Here is a 22,742-nt window from a genome sequence, read left to right as displayed (position 1 = left end):
GCCGCCCCCTGCCCAGGCCTCGGCCCGGGCCCCGGCCCCGGCCCCGGCCCTGGCCTCGGCCTCGGCCCCGGCCCCGGCCCCGGCCCTGGCTCAGGTCCCGGCAGCCCCGCCGCCTCCGCCGCCGCCCGTGCCGGTGCCGGTGCCGGCCCCGTCCCTAGCCGGTCTGTCGCGGGGCGCTCTGGCCAGCCGGCTCGGGGCCCGGGCCCGGGCCCGGGGAGCCAGCTCGTCCCCGCTCCTGCCACCTCCCGAGTCCCCACCCCGGCCGGCCCCTCGCCCGGCCCTGGCCCCGACCCCCTTCCCACCGCTCCCCCTGCTCCCTCCTCTCCCTCCCATCGGGCCGGCCTCCGGAGGATGGGGCCGCGACTTCGGCCGATGGGGCGCTTCGGCCTACCTGCTGGGGGCCACAGGGTCTGCGTAAGGGGATGGAAGGGGTCGGGGGCTGGCGGGTGGACGGGCTGGAGCCAGGGGAGGGGGCCGGGGGGGGGGCGCCAGGGCGGGGCTGGGCTGGGCCCCGGGTCCGGGTGCGAGTGCGGCCCAGCCGATCCTTCCGGCCTAATAAGAGAGCCCGAGGTCAGTAGTTGGCAGCTCGAGTGCAGGTAGCAGTGCCTCGGCACTCCTCTGGGAAACAGTATCCATTCTGGTTACAATGTGACCAGCTCGCAGCTGGGTGCGGGTGGGAGGCGAGGTGCCCTCTTGCTCTGTTCCAGTGCAGCTTGAGTCGAGCGTTAAATCGATTCCACTTGATTACAAATTAGGTTCCTAATATATCTCACCCTTCCAGCCTCTTTTTGTCACTAAGTGAAAGCAAACACATGCCAGGTTGTTCATGAGAAGCGACCCAGCTTACTGGCCTTGGAATTAGGTAGATCTTGGGTTCAGAGGCCTGATCCTGAAGGCACCTGCCTAGCCCCCAACCTGTCAGCGTCCCACAGGCAACTTTTGGAAGAACATCCTAAATTTCTCATGCTGATAGAATTACAGGTCTTGACTTTCTTCCCTGCCCCTCCCCCTCCCCCAATTGTCGATAATTTCTAAGCATTTCTCATTTATGTGGCACTTTAAGGTTTACAAAACACTTGTCTTGTATTATCTCATTCAAGTCTCCTGGGACTCTAGGAGGGAGATTCTGTCATTATGCCCATTTTACAGATTAAGAGAAGAGGTTTGAGGACTTACCCAGAGTCAAACATGCAGTAATGGCCAGAAGCAGGATTTGAATTGAGGTCTTCCAGGTGCCAAGTCCAGCAGCTGACCCTCTAGATCCCCAGGTTTCTTCAGGACTAGCTGCCCTCAGGACACGTAGTTCGGTGGCTAAATAGCAAAGATCAGGTCTCCTGGTGGGGGAGACAAAAGGGGATTCAAAAAGCCAACAATGTGACATTCGGATTCTACCTCAACTAGGCCCCTTCCCAAATTTGCACTAATTTGAAATTGTATTAGTTGTCATTGGACCATGTCATTGGACTCTTTCTTTTTAAATCTACAGGTGGGTGATGCCAATCACAGCCATGAAGAAAAAGGTAAGCACCCTAAGACCATCAAAGAGCAAGCAACTGCTAAAGTTCTGAGACGTTCGGGCCAGGGACCATACGCTTGTAATGGCCCAGGCCTGCTCGTGTCCCTGCTTCCTCCAAGCCCTTCCAAAGCTGGCTCCACCTGGCCTTTCTATCCTGCTCTTCTCTTCCTCCTGCATCTCTGGCCAGTCCTTGGCCACTACGTGCCTTCCCTGACCTGTCTGCCTCCTGGGATCCTTACCCTCCCCTTTGAGACTCAGCCCAAAAGGTCCCTCCTATGGGAGGCCTTTGCTGATTCTCCTCCTCTTCCTCCTCCCTCTGACCTCACCCCACCTTAACATCATTCTTCCTACCCAGAAAATGCTTTGTGTCTACTTATCTCTGCATACTTTCTGTCCTAGAATGCAGCTCCTTGAAGCATAGACTGGATTGTTTCTGTCTTTGTGTCCTGGCTAGCCCAAGGCCAGTCTTGCACATAACATGCTTAATATGAATACTGGACTGAATTGCACATAGGGCTTTAATACATGCTGGAATGGAATTTGCGCATATGGAAAAACTATTAGTTGTTATTGAGTTTGTTATGGGTTTTAGTTTTAAGGAAATGTGTTGTATGTGGTAGAATATTTGAAAGATATTTTTACTAAGTCCTCTGCTAGAGTTCTACTCCAGAACTAGTGGGGAAGCCCTTGAAAAAGAAAGGGTTCAATTTTTTTTAATCCCCAAGTGTTTATTTTTCCTCCATTCTACCCCCTCCCCCCCCCAAAAAAAAAGAAAATTCCTGTAATATATATGCATAGTCCAGCAAAAGAGATTCCCCTACATGTGTCCAGTCCTGCCTCCCTGGTAGGAAGGGAGCAGCTTTCTCTTGGAGGCAGGATGGTTGAAAGGACCTCTTCCTGAGCCTGATGAGGGCCATTACAGCCACCTTGAGAAAGCTAACCAATGAAGGGCCTTCTAGCTCAGGTATGCTCTGTGGACAGTAGAACAGCTCAGACAAAATTCTGGGTCTTGCATCATAGGATTTCAAAACAAAATACCTTCACCATTTTCCTAGTAGGTAAAACTTCAAGGGAAATGTTTTTTCCTTGTAAATTTTACTTAAGGGGGAAAATGTACGAAAATCTTTCTTTCACAGACAACACAGCCATGATTATGTGTGATTTGGGAAAAACCCCCAAACGAAACCAAACTCTCTCTGGCCTTGCCCCTATCTTCTCAGAAAGGGCCTGCTTCTGTCTGTTGGGACAATTTCCTTTCTTGGATTGATTAATATGCTGAATTCCTCGCACAGCTGATGCAATTTTTATCATTCCTCTCCCAGTATTTACACCCAAAAAGTCTTTATTTTGCATTTGGGGATTGAATGTGGTATTTATAATTACTTGATGTCAAAAGCAAGGTTATAAGATTGTGTATTTACACGTGGATAGGACCTTGGTGTCCCACCCTCTGGTTGTGCAGATTGGGAAACTGAGTCCCAGATTGGGGAAATGATGGGTCTCATGTCATACAAGTGGTAAAGTAGCTCTTCTGCCACACAGATTCAGCACCTGGCCCCCCTAGTACTGGTTTCCACCTGAGTTGTTTTAGATTGAGGGAGAAGGGCTTTAGGGGCATATTTTCTCTCCCCTTGGACATACCTTCACTCAGGTGGTGTCTCTCTAGTACCAGAGAGCTCACTCATCTCCAAAGTCAGGTCGTGGGCCAGTCAGGTCTAATGGTTACAACTGTCAGCTGGCTTCCTTGTGTCCTTTGGAAATGTTGCAGTCCTTTCCCCTTGGACTTAATGACAATTTAGTATTGTGTATTAGTGACTGTTATAAGAAAGCAGATTGAGAATATAGGTGAGGAGATTATAGGGTAGTCTGGAGGTTGGTGGCTTTAAATTGCTGACCTTCCTGACTTTCTACAAGGTAAATAGATTTCAGTTACTATCATTCAAGAAACATTTCTTTAAGAAAAAGATTTACTGATATCTTTTGGTTTTATATCTTCTTCATTTCCAACTACATCCCTACCCCCTCTTACCCAGAGAATCAGCCCACATCATAAAGAATTTTCAAAAGTAAAAAAAAAAGCCAGGTCAGCAAAAACAGGAATTCTGGCACCAAGCAGTTCTTCAAACATGTTTCTGTGTGCTGCTGGGAAGAAGAGATGCTAACCTTGAGGGACTTTCAGCATCCTTTCTTTTTCTCCTTCTGTCTAAAAAAGGGATATTTGGATCTCACCTCAATTGCTTAAGTGGTATCCTCTGGTGTTCTCAGGATCATAGATGCTGCTCAACCTCCAGGCATTTTATCTTAGGAATGGACGGGGAAGATACAGCAGCAATTTCTCCCTCTTTTGTTATTATTTAGTTTTCCCTCTTTCTCTCTCCCTCTCTGTCTCTCTCTGTCTCTGTCTCTGTCTCTCTCTGTCTCTGTCTCTCTGTCTCTCTCTCTGTCTCTCTCTGTCTCTCTCTCTCTGTCTTTCTCTCTCTCTCTCGCTCTCTCTGTCTCTGTCTCTCTCTCCCCCCCTCTCTGTCTCTCTCTCTCTCTCTCTCTCTGTCTCTGTCTCTCTCTCTCCCCCCCTCTCTCTGTCTCTCTGTCTCTCTCTCTCACTCTCTCTGTCTCTCTCCCCCCCCCTCTCTGTCTCTCTGTCTCTCTCTGTCTCACTCTCTCTCGCCTTCCTTCGCCACAGCCAGTGCAGTCACTGAACCAGAGGGCTCTTCTGACCCAGCTCATTTGGAAACGTATTATCTTGCTGGAGATTTTTCATGGGTCCAAGAGAAAGTCCCCTGAGACAGTTGCAACTTGTTTGTGCTTTGTTTCCGGAGTCTTCCCCCGTCCTGATACCCTAGCTTTATCAGAATTGGAATAGACACAAATATGAGGGGCGAGAACCTTGTGAAGTTCTGCAAGGACAGGAAGGTGAAGGGGGGCAGGAACCACTGCAGCGATAGCTCTATTCCCTTAGTTCATCTTGCATTCCTTGCATTGGCCGTGGACTATGAGGCTGCAGGGCTTCTTCTCCAGTGCATGTTTTCTCTGCAGTGTTTAGTCTAGTATTCTGTATAGAGTAAGGCCTGAAGCAATGAGCTCATGCCCTCAGGTGGTATGGGACAAGGAATAGTGACAGGAAGGTAGCTGGCACCCAGAATTCCACGTGTCTTCCTTGGCTCAGTAGACACCTTCTGGCCCAAGGCTCTTTGTACCGTATGAAATCCAGTATCAGTGCTACTTGTACACCAGTGTAGCTGCCTACTGATTGCGGGCATCATTTCAATAAAATATCCAATGGGAGAGAAAGAGGTGTGCCACCATTTGTAAATCACTTTAAGTGAACACCTTGTTTTCTTCTATTACTCAACAGGTGCTGTTGATGGGTAAGAGTGGGTCTGGTAAGACCAGCATGAGATCAATCATCTTTGCAAATTATATCGCGAGAGACACCCGTCGGCTCGGTGCAACAAGTGAGTTCCTTCATCTTTACCTCCAATCCCCAAACCACACCTGGAAGGGTGATTGCAGTAGTTGGCCTTGGACTCTTGGCACAGGTTTGGAGAGGGCTGTTTCTTCAGAACACAGGCCTGTTTCCTTAGTGAAGCATGTAGCTTCTGAAAATGGCCCCTGCCAGAGGAGACACTGCCTGACAGAACTGCCAGGGCTGGGGGTGGGAATGGGTGGCTTGTCAGCAGAGACCTCCATCGTAGGAGATAGCAGGCATTGGCGGGGCCTTCTATGGCCCTGTCCCCTATCTCAGTAAGGGAGGAAGAGCCAAATGCTTTTCTAGAATTGAGTCCTTAGTGGTTGCTTTGGGGAGTATCAGTGAGTGGGGAGAGAACAGATAGGCTCTAACTCACGAGCAGCAAGTAGCTGTAGGGAACACTGGAATGGGAAGCCATGTTAGGCTAGCTGTGTGTCCTTGTGGCCAGTGGAGAGATCCACTTGTGGGCTGCAGCTAGCCTCCCTCCCTCCTTCCTGTTAAGGTGCTCAGTCAGCTAGCCCTGGCCTTCTTGGCCCTGGAGCCTTCAGGCCACGTGCTCACCCGACCCGAGCCCATGCAACCCGACCCAAATTCTGACTCGTCTCTAGGCCCCAAAAGCAAGTTACTTTCCTATTCTTTGGCTTTTCCCTCTCTCTGAGACATGAAAGTAATACAGTGTTGACAGTCATTCCCCTTCCCTTCCCGACCAGGTCTGTGTGTTTTAGCTTAGATATCTTGTATCCTCCAATCTCTGGGAAAATACTTCTTGGTCACAGTCATTCTAGGGCAAATCTAGGTACTATGTGACCATCACACTGTGATAACATGAAGATACATTTATCAGCTTGAAGATTCTCCTCCTTTCCAGGCAGCCTTTTGAGTGCTTCATGTTTTCTTCCTTCCTTGAGTTCTTTCTTTCTGGTTTCGTTCCCTGGTTCTGTTGCCGGTGGCTGTCTCAGGGAGGGGAGGCGCTTTGGTACTCAGGGACTCCTTTGGAGGTGGCCTCGTGCTGAGAGCACCCACCCCTGACCTTTTTAGTCCTTCAGAAGCCTTCAAAATGTTATTCTAGACTTTCTCACAAAGGGTTTTCACATATCACAGAAACATTGATTGAATCTTGAGAGTTGAAAGAAAAATCAGGGGTCATCCTGTCTAGCCTATAGCTGAATGGTTCTAGCCTCTCTCCTGGCAGAGTTTAATGAGAGGTACTTTGATGTAAGAGAACTGGGGCTGGTCGTGAAGTCAGAAAGGCCTAAATTCAAAGCCTGCTGCTTCTGCTAGTATTGGAAATCTGGATTAGAGACTAGATAGTTTTCACCCTCCCCTTTTGTATTCAGAGAGTTTAACGTTCTTTGTCTGAGGCTTAGGTCTTCAGACAAGTTTATTTTTCTGACCTTTGATAGATACAATCCATCCTTGGCCAGAAGGAAAGAAAGAAGGAAACCAGCCTACCCTGTCCAGGCACTTTGATGAGAACTTTACAAATATTATCTAATTTTATCCTCACAACAACCCTGGGAGGCAGGTGTGATTATTAGCCCCATCTTACAGTTGAAGAAACTGAGGGAGACAGAATGACTTGCCCAGGGTCTCACCAGGACGTATCTGAGGTCAGATTTGAACTCAACTCTTCCTGACTCCAGGTCCAGGGCTCTGCCCACTGGGCAACCTAGCTACCAAAAGCTTTTAAGAAACATGTGTTTTGCACATAGTAGGTGCTAGTAATTTCCAGGCTTTGATGACTTTTTGCTTTCAGCCAGTAGCTCTAGACCCTCCTGGGCTTGTTCTTTGACAACTGACCAGAGCCCTGCCCACTGCTGCCTGGATGCTGTCCTGCCAGCATTCCTGCTTAGAGTCTGACCACCCACAGGCTAATTGTGGACAACAGAACAGCATACCTAGAGGAGTATTGCAGGGATATTAGTCTGGTTGGGAGATGGGAGTTGGCCTAGTGAATGGGACACTGGAGTCAGACACTGCCCAGCTGTGTAACTGCCAGGAGAGAGAACATTCTAGGCATGGGGCACAGCCATTGCAAATACACACAGTCGGGAGATAGAGCGTTATATATGAGGAAAAACAAGGAAGTATGGAGGAGAGGAAGGTGTCAGGAAGGTGATGCCATGACTTGAAAGTGAGGGAGGGCTGCTCAGGGTCCCCAGCCTCACTTCTCCAGAGCCATCTGGGGCCAGTGGCCAGATATGGATCAAGATGACTGGAGATGGCCCCCAGAAGGTGTGAGAAGACTGGCAAGGGAGGAAGGGGTTAGGTTATGAAGTGCTAGATTGGAGTCAAGGCAGGGCAGCCTGTCTCTATTGAGCACTTCCTGTATATTAGGTATTGTGCTAAGTGCCTCTGCCAGAAAGGATCTCACGTTGTGGGGGTTGGGGGGATGTAAGGCGAGGCACAAGGCAGAGGTGAGGAGGGCCAGCCAGTGCAAAGACAGAAGGGGCCACGTTTCAAAAGGCTTCTCATGAGGATTTTGTATTTCATCTTTGAGGTGATAGGGAACCACTGGAATGTAGAGAGTAGTGGGTGCTGTAGTACTGTCACTTTGACTGCCAAATGAAGTGGAGAGAGACTAAGACAGAGAGAGCAGCCAGAAGTCTGCCTCAGTGGGCCTGTGCGAGGTGGCTGCAGTGGGAGTGGAGATGGGAAGGCAGAAATGATTGGATGTGATGGTAAGGAGTTGACAAGCCTGGATGACTGGAAAGATGTGGGGACCCTTGACAAGGAAAGGAAAATTGGGAAGAGGAAAGGGTTTGGGCAGAAAGATGCTCACAGAACATCCAACTTGAGATGTCCAAAAGGCAGGTGGTGACATGAAGCTGGAGGTCAGGCTGGCCAGGTGGGTCCATCTGTATATCGAGGAATGCTAACAGGCCCATGGGAGCTTGGGAGACTACCGAGTGAGGTAGTAGAGAGGGAAAAGAGGAGAAAGTCAAGAGCAGAACCCAGCACAGAAGGCCCCTCCAGCTTAGGTAAGTGCAGGTAACCTGGCTGAGGTCCCAGCCTGAGACTGAGAAGAAACCATCAGAGAGGTGGGAGGAGAACCAGGAGAGAGTGGTGACAAGCTGGGGTGCTGAGCAGTGACGTGGCTGAGATGGGCTTGCCATAGAACTGATGTCCTTAGTAATCCCACATGCTGGATTTTGGGTGTTTCAAACCATCCTCCTGAGAAAGTGGTCCTTCAACTTCAGCAGCTTGCCAGGGGTTCATGACGACAGAAGGTTCAGAATCTCTGAGAGAGTTAGGGAGCGTGCAGAGGGTACCATTGGTGGCCGCTGGCAAGATCAAGATCATGACCATCTCTGTGTGTGCGGCCATGGTGGACCAGAGGAGGAGGTCATGAGGAAATGGATAGGTAGGGTACTGGAGTGGGGATTATTATGTGCGGGTGAAGGAGAGAAAGGCAGTTAAGCAGGCTGAGAACTCGTTGAGGAAGGAGGGATACTAACCTATGGGTCAGTAGCTGGCTAGCGGCCTGCAGGCTCTGAGCTACTGTGACCCTCTGAGGAGGAGCCAGGGCTGAAGCGCGGTGGCAGAGGGAGAGTCTGGCGACGGTACCGGGTGCAAGAGAGGCCCAGTTCAGCCACTTGTTACATTGCAACGAAGAAGGGGGAGCAAGGACTCCTGGCTTCTAATGCTGACTGTGACCCTCCTGGCATCTTGCTTCTTCCTTTGTATTGGCTTGTGCCACCTGCTTGGAAATCCTGCTCCTCTGGCCTTAAGCATTAAAAGTGCTGAACTCAAACTTAGGAAAACCTGGGTTCAAATCCTGCCCCCAGCACTGTGTGACCAGGGCAAGGCACTTCCTCCTCTGAGTCTTGATCTTGTTTGTAAGATCAGTGCCTGTGGTGTCTTTCTCATAGGGTTGTGACACTCAAGGGAGATCATGGATGTACATACAGTCTTTGACCAGACACACATGCATGCATGCACACACACAAACATGCATGTGCATGTGTGCCATTCAGCAAACAGTGTTGGTGCCTCTTGAGGGGCCAGCCAGGTGGGGGGGAGGGCCCCACCCTAGGCCAGCCTGAGGCTTGGGAAACAGACTCAGAGTTTGCTGTGGGGCCTTGGCTCTGTGCCAGGCCAGTTGGCTTCCCAAGGCACATTCCCCTCTGTGCCATCAAAGGGGGATTTTGCTTTTAGAGATAAATCTTGTCCTTGGTGGAATGTCTACCTTTCTTTGCAATGATTCTGATTCTTTTCTGTTTCTTTTCCAGTTGACGTGGAGCATTCTCATGTTCGATTTCTGGGAAACCTGGTACTGAACCTCTGGGACTGTGGTGGGTAGGTATCATTTGCCTTCTCAGGTTCCTAACCGGTAGGGTAGCAGAACAATAGGCAGCATCTGAGTAGCGTCCGGGTCTCAGCTTCCCCAACTCAAGGTCTTCTTGACTCCAAGCCCGGCCCTCTTTCCTTGTAGTGTCATGGGAGTCAGAGTGGCCCTGGGGTGCACACTCAGCTGTGTAACAAACTGAGAGGTGGACGGGTTAAAGGCACCAGCCCAGGAGCCCTTGTCACCGGAGACTTGTGTGTTCTAAGCTCCTTTGAGGGCTCCCCATGTTCCTATCTTAATCATTGGCCTGGCAGTTGAGAAACATCCCTTGGTTTGATGGCTTTATGAGATTCAAGTTGCCACAGCTCCCTGGACCCATCCATTTCCTTCCCCTTTAGCCATCTAGTCCCACATCATCTGTTTGCTTTTTGGAGGGTAGGAAGAGGGTCCAGAGGCTGATATAGAGGCCTGAACCCAACACCGGCTAGCTGCCAGAGGAACCGTGAAGTGATCCAAGCTGGAATCATGCCCCCAAAGTTGCCAAAGTACCTATGCCCTCTGACCCAGCAACACCATTACTAGGTCTGTTTCCAAAGATGATTGGTGGAAAGGAAAGGAACCTCTGTGTTCTAAAATCTTTATGGCAGCTCTTTGTGGTGGGGATGCCCGTCAGTTGGGGAATGGTTGAATGAGCTGTGGTCTCTGATAGTGATGGACCATTATTGGGCTGTAAGAAATGATGAGCCCAGTGATTTTAGAAAAACAAGGAAATACGTGCAAAGAATTCCAAAGAACAAAATGACCAAAAGATATGAACAAATGGCAAGCAGAGACAAAGAAATCCAAAGCACGCGAACCATTCTCTAGTTCTGTTCAAGGGCTCTGGGCACAGCATGTGAACCATGGATGGAGGGGAAGCTTCTCGCCCCCTGCTAGACAGTGCACGTGCTCACAGCTTTCCGTGAGCTGGCTGCTCTTCTCAGCCCCCCTGCAAAAGCCCACAGGCTTGGAGTTGGGGGAGACTGGAAAACCTTGGGTTCGGTGGCCAGTTGGTCTGGGCTCTGCTTCCCAGAAAGCCCTTGACTTCCTGACCCAGTGTCAGGACGTGGGTTACGGTTCTGACCGACAGCCTTGAGGCATTCATGCTCATGGCTAGCCTCAGCTTCCTGTCCCACAAAAGGAGCCTCCAAATTACCACTAAGTTTTCAGAAATGAATTGTTGGAGGTCGGTCCTCCCAGTTTTCTTCCCAAGCTCCTAGCCATCCTCTCTACCCTGAAGGCTTTCTAACTCCTCCCACTCACAATGAGCTTTTCCTTCTTGGAAATTTCAAGGCACCCACTCTTTGCATCATGTATTTTTCTACCTCATACATGCTGCCTTTTTTTCTCCAAGGCATGTGCTTGCTTTCCTCCACAAGCTTTCTTGAGTGATGGAAGGGGAAAGGAAATGAATATTTATATAGGGCTGACCACGTGCCAGGCAGTGTGCTGAACGCTTTACAGATATTAACTCATTCAATCTCACAGCACTGTGGGAGGGACGCACTAGTGCTTCCCCCTTTTTCCTGTTGAGGAAGCTGGAGCAGGTTTCTCTGCAGTGCAGCTGATGAACGTCTGAGCTTGGATTTGAGCTCACATCTTCCATTATTCTGTCCCCTGCAGTGCTGCTTAGCTGCCTTAGCAGGGCCATTTTGCTGAGTCTCTGCTGTCTAATCCAGAAGCAGGGGGTGGGGAGGGCGCCTTTCCTTGAGTTCTTCTTCAGCACTGGGCTAACAGCAGGGGAGCATGGTTAAAGAGGCCTGTGTGCATGAGTGTGAACAATGTGTGTGCTCCCTCTTTTAGGAGTTTGGGATGTCCTTGGGAAGTTGAGGGAAACACTGGAGCAGCGAGCATGGCAAGGGAACCAGGCTCCAAATGAGCAGTAGAAACAGTGGGCCTTCAGGGAGGAAGAGAGTTGGAGATGGGTGGGGCAAGATGGTGAAGAAGGCAGGGGGTGGGGGCAGGAGTTGAATGGGGCGGGGCATATTTTCAGGAATAGGAAGGGGTTTGACTGGAGGTAGGGAGGAGGGGCAACAGCCCAGCAAAGGCGTGGAGGTAGGAAGGACTGTCAGATATTCTGGGCACAGTGAGTAGACTGGCCTTGCTAGGTTTGGAGGATTTTCTCAATACAAGCAGCCCCTTCTTCCCCCATGGGGTATTCTAAGGAGCCACGTTGCCAAGCACATTTTTGTGACAGTTCACCTTCTCCCATGGGAAGAGCGTTGTGTTCCTTATCAAAGACTTGTATCCATTAACCGACAGGACAGACAGTATAGACAGTGTTTCCTAAAACTCCAAATGGCAAGACTATAAATTTCTGTAATCATTCAAAATAGGGAAATGACCCTCCATATTCCATGAAATACAGGAGGATGAATGTTCTCTAAAGAGTTCATGGAAAAATGCATGGTTTGTGTCAAAAATGTGACTACTTGTAACCCTTCTGTGCTCAGTGCCAGGCAGAACAAGCCTGAAACCTTTGGGGGAAGGAGGGAGGTGGCCTGCCTGAGGCTGCTCAGCTTCTGGAGGGCTCCACTCCATCCCTTTTCTCTGGGAATTTCCTTAGCCAGAAGTTGTCTTAACTGTAGGCTTAGAGTTGAGATCCTGGCACATCCCACAAACAACTGTTGTAACGCTGGGGTAAACTGTAAATACCCTGGCTCTGGCACACTGGTCCCCTCTGTCTGCTTCTCCCCAGCCAGGACACCTTCATGGAGAACTACTTTACCAGTCAGCGAGACAATATTTTCCGCAATGTGGAGGTTCTGATTTATGTGTTTGATGTGGAAAGCCGAGAGCTGGAGAAGGACATGCATTATTACCAGTCTTGCCTAGAGGCCATTCTTCAGAACTCGCCTGATGCCAAGATCTTCTGCCTTGTGCACAAAATGGATCTTGTTCAGGAGGATCAGCGGGACCTGGTAAGAAGTGTGGCTCAGGTTGCTAGGCCAGCCTGGCGGTGTTCTTGGCCCTTCCTTTAAAGAGGGGTGGGTAGAACAATGTGCTGTTGGCTCCTTTTTGGTAACAGGGTAGAGGGGATATAGCCCAGCCATGTGATGGTGCCAAAGAACCCTTACTTGGCTGTCAAGGGTCTCTCCCTTCCTGTCTGCTGAGTACTTTCTCTTGGGCCAGGGTTGGGGTTGGGGTGAAGGCTGGGCCCTATTTGCCTCAGTTTCCCCATCTGTCAAATGGTCTGGAGAAGGAAATGACAAACCACTCCAATATCTCTGCTGAAAAAAACCCAAATGGGGCCAACAGAGAGTTGGACACGACTGACAAACAACTGAACGACAGCAACGCAGGGTATTAGCTGGCGGACGGGACCCTCCTGGAACATCCCTGTCTCTCTTTTTCACGTTGTTTCTCCTGCCATCCCTTCCCATCCCCTTATCAGAGAACCGTTCCATAGAACAAAAAGAAAAACCCCAAGTGAATGGGTCCAAGCCTGAGAAGGTCTGAGTAGCTGCAGGCCAGCTCCTGGGCACTGCCCAGCTCTGCAGCTTCTCCCTGGCCTGGGAGGAAAGGCTCTCACCCTCCACCCCATGGCCACCTCTTGGTCTCTTCTTCCTGCTCCCCTTGTGTCAGAATTCCTCCTGGCTCACCCTCTGGCTTCCACTGTACTTCGAAGATGCCCTTTCTCCCTCGCTCTTTCTGGTTCCCTCTCTCCCTTCCCTTCTCCCTCTTTCGCTGGCTCTCTGTTTCTCTCTCCCCTTCCCCCTTCCTCTTCTCCTCTTTCCCTTCTCTCCCTTTCTCTCTCCCCTTCCCCATCTCTGATTCTGGGCCCTGGGGCCCAGGAAGTGCTGACTCAGAAAGGAGGTGAGGCATGTGAGGTCCAAGGCTGCAACAGCACCCTTAGCTCCTTCTTTTATATATCTTAGGGAGCTGAGGTTTCCTCACCCCCACCCCCCAAAAAAAGGAACTCTTCCAAGGTCACACAGCTAATATTAGCAGCAGAGATTGGACTGAAACCCAGGCAGTGTTCAGCCTTCTTTCAGCTATTCCCAATCCTTTAAGAACCTGTAGGCAGCTAGGGGGCACCACAGAGCACCAAGGCAAGATGCAGGAAGACCTGAGTTCCAACACTGCCTCAGATACTTCCTAGCTGTGTGACCCTGGACAAGTCACTGAACTTCCTCCTCAGTTTCTTCAACAATAAAATGGAGCTCACAAAAGCACCTAACACCTCCCCCACCCCCACCCCTGGGTGTTATGAGAACCAAATGAGGCCATGTTAGTGAAAAGCTTCTAGCACAGTGATTAGCCCATAGTAGGCACTTGAAAAGTGCACTTTCCTTTCCTCTTTTCTTCCTTAAAAGAACATTCCATGGCTCCATTGTATTTTTAGAAAGTAATGCCACAGATTCAAACCCCACGCTCCTGGCCAGGCCAGAGAAGAGCATTCAGAGTCACCCATTTGGCTGCCAGCCCCCAGCTTGTGAAGGGGCCTCTTGTTTTCCTGAAGCTCTCTGATGACCATGTGTGGAGTCTGAGCCATCTCTGCCCAGTGCTCAGGCAGTAGCCAAGCTGCATTTCCTAAGCTGCCTTTTCTAATTGAAAGCTCTCCCAGGCAGCTTAGGAGCTGACAGGGTTCTGAGGCCTGTACTTGTAGGCCAGAGCAGCCATCAGGGCCACAGCGGCTGTCAGGGCCAGAGTGACTGTCAGGGCAGAAATGACTTTGAGGGCCAGAGAAGCCATCAGGGCCAGAGTGACTGTCAGGGCAGAAATGACTTTGAGGGCCAGAGCAGCCATCAGGGCCAGAGTGACTGTCAGGGCAGAAATGACTTTGAGGGCCAGAGTGGCCATCAGGGCAGAAATCACTTTGAGGGCCAGAGGGACTGTCAGGGCAGAAATGACTTTGAGGGCCAGAGCAGCCATCAGGGCCAGAGTGACCCTAAGGGCAGAAATGACTGAGGGCCAGAACGGCCATCAGGGTCAGAGCTGCTCTCCTCCCTGCTTGGCAATGCACATCTGAAAGCCCTTGTCTCTTCTTCGCCCCATAGCCGAGCACTGGCATTCTTGCCTTTGATTCCAGGCTCTTCTGGGGCACATCCTCAGCCTGCCTTGGTTCTCCACAAGGCTCAGGTCTGGAGTCCTGCTGTTGACTGTTTTTCCAAGACCCCTCGCTCTGCATCAAGAGGTGTATGCTTGCAGTTTGAGAAGGAAAAGGTACCTGGGGCCAGTGACCCCATTAGCCCAGTGGCAGCTTTTGCATGCATGATATTGGGAGACCCAGCAGACTTGCTTTCCAAAGTCATGCTCTGTGACCTTGGACAAATCACTTCTTTGTGGGCCTCAGTTCCCTAACATCTGTAAAAGGAAGAGCCAAGCCTGCTATGGCAGCTTGTGGCCTCAGATGCCTGGCCCCTGGCTCACTCACACCCTGCTTAGGCCCCAGGGCACAGGAGGGTACATGATTGGTCTTTGGATGTCTTATTTCCAGAAGTTAGTACTCCTTCCTGACCTAGAAGAGGAGAAAGGAGCAAAAGAAAGCAGAGAGAGAGGCCTCTGTCAAAGCGGGGGCACTTCTAGGGAGAGGTGCTGTCCATAAATGTCCATAAATGAAATTTATGGAATCATGAGTGTGAGAGAGAAACAAACACACAGAGATCTGGGGGAAGGTCTAGATTCATTTGCTCTATAATTTCAATGCTAGGTGAGCACTTGGATTGCTTTACCGATGACCATTCGAAAGGAGGAGGAGGGTCAAGTGTTGGGCTGGCTCCGTGTGGCAGGAGTGGACATGAACCTCCCTTCCGCCTTTGTCATTGCTCCGGCCAAACCGGGCAACAGTCAGAGAGGATGGATTCTAATCGAACTCTTGCTGCTTCTGTGAAGTTGGGAAAATTCTTTTGAGCCACTTGGGATTCATTGGGATGGTGCAGTGAGAGTGTCCCTGAGGGAATTGGAATGTAGGGACTCAGATAGCACTTGCTTCAGCAGCCAGAAGCAACTGAGCTGAGAACTTACTTAAAACAGATCGTTCATTAAAATTGAGCACTCCCCAAAAAGCTCACTTCTTTCCCCCATTTCACAGTTGCCCTGAACTGTCCTGGGACGTCTTAGCACCTTTCACTCCCCTATCCCCATCCCAGTTGAGGGCACAAAATTACTAGTTACGTCTCTGGAACTGAGTTTTACCATTAAAGAATTTATACTTGCTGCTGACTTATCTTCAATATACTATGTTCCGTGTACAGAAGGATGTCCAAGTCAGATGTTCCTTATAGCTTCAAACTGACCTCACTTGAGGCTCTTCTCACTCTGTTGTACTTCAGTCCTAACCAGTAGCATCTCCTGGGGACCTACCTCTGACTTAGCTTAAGAAGGAAAACCAGCCGGCTGACAAGATGCTGTCATAATAATTGGATCCTTGGTTTGTTTCTGCAAGGAAAGGCAGGAACAATTACTTGTTGGTCAAACATGTTGGATCCTTCTTTTTGCTTTTTCTTCAGATTTTTAAGGAACGGGAGGAAGACCTGAGGCGGTTGTCCCGCCCATTGGAATGTGCTTGTTTTCGAACATCTATCTGGGATGAAACACTCTATAAGGTTGGTACTTTCTCTGAGTTCTCTCAGTTGAAAATAGGAATCTCCAAATCATGGAAGGAAATTAACAAAGTGAAAATCTTACTCTGATTCCTGGCTTGTCTAAATTTTGGAGAAAAAAGGCCTAGTGTGAAAATGAAGTGTCACTGGTCATTTAATTTCCAAATAATATTGTGGCTTTTTGTGCTTAACCTAAATTAACTTCTTTTATTTATTTATTTATTCATTCATTCATTCATTCATTCATTTATTTATTTTTACAGGGGGGAGGCAGGGCAATTGGGGTTAAGTGACTTGTCCAAGGAGCTTGTAAGTGTCAAGTGTCTGAGGTCTCATTTGAACTCAGGGCCTCCTGAGTCCAGGGCTGGTGCTCTATGCACTATGGCGCCACCTAGCTGCCCCCTCAGTTAACTTCTGGCAGCTACCTGTGTTTCCCCGATAATAAGACACTGTCTTATTAATTTTTTCGAAGAAAAACACCAGAGGGCTTATTTTCAGGGGAGGGCTTATGTTGTCCTGCCTCAGCTCTCCTCCGCGGCACTGCTCTCAAAGGCGCCAGCAAGCAAATCACTGGGGAAGAACAGGATGACGCGCTCACTGCTGCAGCTCTGATTGGATGCAGCAGCTCTGATTGGATGCAGCTTGGAGCGCGGCGTGCGTTTCATGGGGGGGAGGTGCATACAGAGGGTACCGTAATGTAGCGTGTAGCGCAGGGGATCACTTTCACTACAGTAGCAATCTCAATAGGGCTTATTTTCGGGGGAGAGCTTATTTTAGAAGAATCTTACACAGTAAGGGGAGGGCTTATTTTCGGGATAGGTCTTATTATCGGGGAAACACGGTAGGTGGCGCCATGGACAGAACACTGGGCTAGAGTCAGGAAGACAGGAGTTCACATTCAGCCTCAATCACTTGCTGAGCCTGGGCAAGTCACTTCATCAGTGTTTACTGCAGTTTCTTCAACTGTAAAATGGGAATCATAATAGCAATTTGCTCTCAGGGTTGTTGTGAGGATGAAATGAGCTAATATTTGTGAAGCATTTAGCACAGTGCCTGATTCCCATCCTGTTCCCTCCCCATTCTGAAGTCTTGCCAGAATTTGCCAATGCTCTCCTGATTGAATGCAACTGCAGCTTTGGTTCATACTCATTTTGATAGTGATCTTAATGGCAGCAAAATGGTGAGCCAGGATCCATCCCCTAGAACTGTGATTGAAAGCTATTCTCAGGGTTAAGGGTAGCCACAACTGGCTTCCCAGGAACTGTACCCGTGATGATAGGAACAAGGAGGAAAGTATCGGGGAAAGCCCAGAGGGCTTGTTAAAGATAGCATGGGGAGTATCTTAAACGGGAGTTAAACACACACACACACACACACACACACACACATGCACCCGCACACATGTACACACACCCCTTTAGAAAATTTTTGCCTTTCCAATCCCAGCTCACCACTTTCCCCAAGGTTACTGGTAAAGGAGGGAAGGGGCTTGATGAATTTTAATGACCTGTGGTGGCCTGGATTTTTCCCTTCCAAATGGTAATGAAGGCATTCCTGGATTGAACAAAAGTTTTTAATTGGAGTAACAATCAATTGCTAATTTCCATTCCATTTCATTCAGTCACCCCCTTCTTCCCTAGACCTTTGGCCCCATACTTAAAGCCTGAGCCTTTATTGGAGAGTTCTCAGGACTTGCCAAGGGGAAGAAAACCTTGGTAGAAATGCTTGCTTTTATTAGAATGCTCCCTGGCCTCTTTGCAAACTTTGAGTCTTTGGTGTCTTCCCTGCTGACACCTCCCACTGAAGGGGCAGAGCAAGGAGCTCACAGTCGGCGTTTCTCCTCTCCCCCTCCGCGTTTCTCCTCTCCCCCTCCGGCAGGCCTGGTCCAGTATCGTCTATCAGCTCATCCCCAACGTCCAGCAGCTGGAAATGAACCTGCGAAATTTCGCTCAGATCATTGAAGCAGATGAAGTGCTTCTCTTTGAAAGAGCTACTTTTCTGGTGAGAATTCTCTTCTGTGTACTGTTTTGTCCTGCTTGAACAGCAGGTGAAGCCAAGGGGCCTGGGGCTGTTAGGGGGACGGCCATTTCCTGTGTGCTCACTGCTTCCAAAGTCAGGTCATCTAGCAGATGGCCGCCATGAAATTCTCTGAATGTTGCTTTCGCAGTGAGCAACTTTAGATATTTAGAGAGATATATATGTGTATCTGATCCTTCCCTTTGCAGGCAGAGTTGGCAGTGAGGTAGAGTGGGAAATGAGCTTCTCCCTACATTTCTTTGACTAAATTATCAACTTCTCCATTGTGTGGAAAGGTGGGTGGGGGGAGAATCTGTGAACCCAGGCTGAACGCACTGTCCCAGGAGTGGGCAGGGAACATGCCGGAGGCCTTCAGGTAATTGAAGGGCTCTCTGCTGGAGGGCAGTGCCAGCAGCAGTGGGTGACAGGGCAGGCCTTCCTAATCATCCAGATGGCTTCCCAATGAAATGAGCTCCCTTGGGTGCTTGGGACCTGGGCATCACAGCAGGGCTTTGAGTAGAGGCCAGATGACCAGTTGTCTGGGATTTGAAAGATGGGCTTCTCATTGAGGGCTGGGCTGGACTAGGTACCTGTGAGATTTTGTGACCCTGCCCAGGATCTCCTCCCTTCTCCTTGGTTTGCCTAAGCTACACCTACATTGAGCAGATGGCTTGTTCTGGTAGCCCGTAGTACCATAGGCCCCAGGATGTGTGGCTGAAGAGCCAAAGACCCTTCCTCCCCAACCCCACTAGGAGGGACAGGGATTGTGAGCTGCTTCAGTGCAAGGACTGTCTTTGACCCCTCTTTTTGTACACACTCCCCCCCCCCCCCCCAGCATTTAGCATGGCATCTAACACATAGTAGGTATTTGCTCAGTGTTTATTGAATTGAACTGAATATGTAACAAACTAAAAGGCAGCCAGCCTTTTTGGCAGTTTCTTGACTGAAGGTGAGGCTAGAGGGTGGCCTGAGCTCCCTCTCTTCCTTGGCAACAGCCCAGATGGCTGCCTCCCCACCCCCACACTGAATCTGGCTGGTGAAGGCATCATGGCCTTAGGTTGGAGATTCTACCCAGGGCTTAACGTCAAATGTCCAGAAAGGAAAACCTTTTCCTTAGTTCTGAGACTTCCCCTGGCAGCAGCCAAAGAAAGTATTTGAGTTTCCAGCCCTTTCTGGGAGATCAAACTGAGAATCCAGTTGTAAAAGTTCATGTAGCCAGCAGGCACATTGGTCTGGCCTGAGTGATGATGGCCAACTTTGCTTCTGGGAAATGCCGGCAATTGTCAGGAGCCACCACTTTTCCCCAAGAACTCTCCTTGACTCATACATCTCTAGACATGACTACCGTGTTTCCCCGATAATAAGACACTGTCTTATTATTTTTTTGGACAGAAAAACACCAGAGGGCTTATTTTCAGGGGAGGGCTTATTTTAATGAACATTGACAGCAATTTTAATAAACACATAAATGTGAACAAAAAATGTACCTTTATTCAATAATGAATTCAATAAAGAACAGGATGACGGGCTCACTGCTGCAGCTCTGATTGGATGCAGCTCGGAGTGTGGCATGCATTTCCGGGGGGGAGGGGAGAGGGGTACCGTAATGTAGCGTGTAGCGCAGGGGATCACCTTCACTACAGTAGCAATCTCAATAGGGCTTATTTTAGAGGAATCTTACACAGTAAGGGGAGGGCTTATTTTTGGAATAGGTCTTATTATCTAGGAAACACGGGTGTATATCTAGCTATAACCAAAGCTCCTTGGAATTGGATTTTCACTAATTGTTTCAACACTTCAAACACAATGATGAATTCTTTTTTTTTTTTTTAAAGCAATTGGGGTTAAGTAACTTGCTCAAGGTTACACGGCCAGTTATTATTTCTGGGTGTAGTGCTGAGTATCTGAGCCCGGATTTGATCCAGGTCATCCCAACACTGGAGCTGGTGCTCTTACTCGCTGAGCCACCTGGCTGCCCCTAAGCAATTGGGGTTAAGTAACTTGCTCAAGGTTACACGGCCAGGTGTTTCTGGGTGGGTGCTAAGTGTCTGAGCCCGGGATTCGATCTCCAGGTGTTCTCAACACTGGAGCTGGTGCTCTTACTCGCTGTGCTACCTGGCCGCCCCACAATGATGAATTCTTAATTACTCTCTTTTGCTTTAGACTTAACTCTGTTTTAAATGGAATCTTGTAAAATACTTTGAAAAAAGATTAGAATTTAGCATTTTTACAAAGTTCACTTCCTAAACAATAGGGCCCCCAAGTAGAAAATACATTTGAGCTAATTTAATAAAATGACAACGAAAGCCAGCAGCCTGTTCCAGCAGCCTGTTCCGGTGGCATGATCCCTGGGTGCTTTGGGGTGATGATATTCAGAAACCTTAGTGCAGCCTTGAGGCTATATCTGTCTGATGTGTGCATATAATGTAAGACTTTAGAGCTTTGTAGAAAAGGGGGCTGGCCTTACATAGCCATAGCAGAGCTCCTTTGTCCTTATTTGGAGCTGCTTCTCTTTTTCCACAGGTCATTTCCCATTACCAGTGTAAGGAACAGCGTGATGTCCACAGGTTTGAGAAGATCAGCAACATTATCAAGCAGTTCAAGCTGAGCTGCAGGTGAGAGCCACCGGTGGTTGGCCCGTCCGTCCAGCTGTCTCTCCAGCTGTCTGTCTGTCCAGCTGTCTGCCTCTCCATCTTGTGGACACATTCATGCTTTCCCCAGTGAATGAGGCCATGCCTGTTCACCATCTCTACTCATGGCTTGATGTGGACCTATAGAGATACAACACTTTGCTTAACTATTTCTTTTAACAAACCCTGCATTGTTTGTGGTCCTGCATTGAGAATTCTGAGTTTGTAGAGAATAGTCAGTGTGGGTAGGACTTTTGTCTACGTTATTCATTCATTTCAGTTGTTTCTGACTCTTCATGGCCCCATTTGAGGTTTTCTTGGCAGAAATCCTGGAGTGGTTTGCTATTTCCTTCTCCAGCTCACTTTATAGATGATGAAACTGAGGCAAACAGGGTGAAGTGACTTGCCCAGGGTCCCAAGCTAGTAAGTGTCTGAGGTGAGATTTGAACTCGGGAACATACGTGTTCCTGATTCTAGGCCTGGAGCTCTATCCACTACACCACCTAGCTACACCCCCCCACCCCTCAAGTCTGTCCAGCTGTCTAGTTGAACTCAGGTTCAATTCACAAACCCTGCTGATGTAACTTTGGTCTCCCCCAAGTGTGTATCGTGTGCTTGCTTTGGCTTTGGCAGAATGTGGCATAGAAGAAAAATCAGTGGGTCTGGAGTCAAAAGATCTGGGTTCTAATGTTGGCTGAGCAGCATGGTCAAGTTTCACCTCTTGAGTCCAAGGTCACACTGTGATGGATGGAACCAGGACTTGAGCCCATGTTTTTCTGTTTCCAAGTTCTATGTTCTTTTTTGTGTACTATGTATGGAATATGAGGTACTTGTTGGTTCGTTGAACTATAAAGCTTATTGGGCAATTAGTAGACTCGGAAGTATGAACTCAAAATCGTCCAAGCAGAGGAAGCTGTGTAGGAGTTTGGCAAAGGGTACAGGCCCTTTTTTATGTCCTGGTTCAGCCTTGCAGTACAGTGGGACACAGAGATAGTAGTTTTCTTCCTGGACGTGGCCCATGCCAGCCTTCTCCTAGGTGGTGTTCCCCTTGAGTTGTGGTGCTGTTCTTGAAGTCTCTGCTCTGCACAAAGTCAGTGCTTAATCATGCCATGAAATTAGGATTGTGAGGAGAGTGGACAGTGAATGCCAGAATCACATTATTAAAGATGGAGAATAAATCCTTTTGGTGGAAATCTTGCCAATCTACCAGTACAGCAGAAAGGAGAGGGACTTTGTTTTCCATTCTTGCAGACTGTGGGCAATAGTAGTGTGCCAAGATGGGCTTGTCAAGCCACTAACTTCAAGAAAAGAACCAGAAGGTGCAAGTTGGTGGAAATTGATTGGGAGAGAAATGGGATCCCTTCTGAAATATGAGGCAAAAGGCAGTATGTGAATCTCATGGCTAAAGGACATTGTGCTTAGGCCTTAGGCAAAACATATCAGCTTAAGTGACTTTTCCCAAAGCCTTCTGGGACCTCTTGGGGTGTTGACGTAATTGCTCTCCTTTGATTTGCATTTCAGTGGAGGCTTTGCATTCATTATGTTGCTGTTTTTCCCTCACCACAGTGAGAATCTTTTCTTTGAATATTCTTGTTTTTTGCTTTTAAGTTGTCCTCGGCTTCTGTTGTTTCCTTGGTGAGGCTTGCCATTGCAGGTGCCAGTTTTGCTTTTCTGCTCATTATTTTTGTTGTGCAGGACATAAACTCTGCTCCCTTAAATCTCTTTTCTCTTTTGAAGCACTGAGGAGTAGTGTGTGGGTTCTACATTCTCACATTCCACAGGGTCCTCTGTCTCATCAAGTGTTACATCATTTTCCTTTGTTTTGCAGTATTTGTTTGTGGATGCCTGAACTAGTTTACTAGATTTGGAAGCTGTGTTTCCTTCTTTTGTTAACAGTTTTTCCTCTTGATTTATCTGTTTATGTTTAAGGTCTCTGAGTTTTCCAGTTCTTGAAATCTTTGGTCTTTTCAGTCTCCACCCCCCACCCCCTCCTTTCTGAGGGTGCTTCCCTTGGGGACTGGATTTCAAAGTATGTCAGCTTCCTCCCACGCTGGGCATTTCATGGTTCACCAGCCTGGGTCTCTGCCCCAGCTGACTTCTGGGTGGTCAGAACTGTACCCAGCTGGATGTTGGACTCTTTCCCTCAGGCTTGGTGGAGTACTGCATCCTGCTACACACACACTCTCTCTCTCTCTCTCTCTCTCTCTCTCTCTCTCTCTCTCTCTCTCTCTCTCTCTCTCTC

The 22,742-nt window shown here is 48.9% G+C and overlaps 1 protein-coding gene across 7 annotated transcripts in view; it reads left to right on the top strand.

Annotated features, from left to right (window-relative positions):
• LOC138141650 (ras-related GTP-binding protein A) overlaps positions 1-22,742 on the top strand; it is a 122,719-nt gene that overhangs the window by 95,415 nt on the left and 4,562 nt on the right. For 6 of the 7 annotated variants that reach the window (XM_069062378.1, XM_069062381.1, XM_069062382.1 and 3 more), the window contains 7 exons: positions 1,487-1,520; positions 4,869-4,968; positions 9,215-9,281; positions 12,008-12,230; positions 15,762-15,857; positions 17,733-17,855; positions 20,394-20,485. In XM_069062378.1, the coding sequence (XP_068918479.1) occupies positions 1,487-1,520; positions 4,869-4,968; positions 9,215-9,281; positions 12,008-12,230; positions 15,762-15,857; positions 17,733-17,855; positions 20,394-20,485 (735 nt within the window). Of the gene's footprint in view, positions 1-384; positions 409-1,486; positions 1,521-4,868; positions 4,969-9,214; positions 9,282-12,007; positions 12,231-15,761; positions 15,858-17,732; positions 17,856-20,393; positions 20,486-22,742 lie in introns of those variants that run through there. The other variant, XM_069062384.1, reaches the window with a different exon arrangement.

The sequence above is a fragment of the Petaurus breviceps genome, unplaced genomic scaffold, assembly GCF_028583685.1.
Source record: "Petaurus breviceps papuanus isolate PSGF00001 unplaced genomic scaffold, PetGlider_PUasm1.0 90451, whole genome shotgun sequence".
Classification (NCBI taxonomy): Eukaryota; Metazoa; Chordata; class Mammalia; order Diprotodontia; family Petauridae; genus Petaurus; species Petaurus breviceps.
Note: the sequence above shows the minus strand (reverse complement) of the source record. Positions and strands in the feature narration are given on the sequence as shown.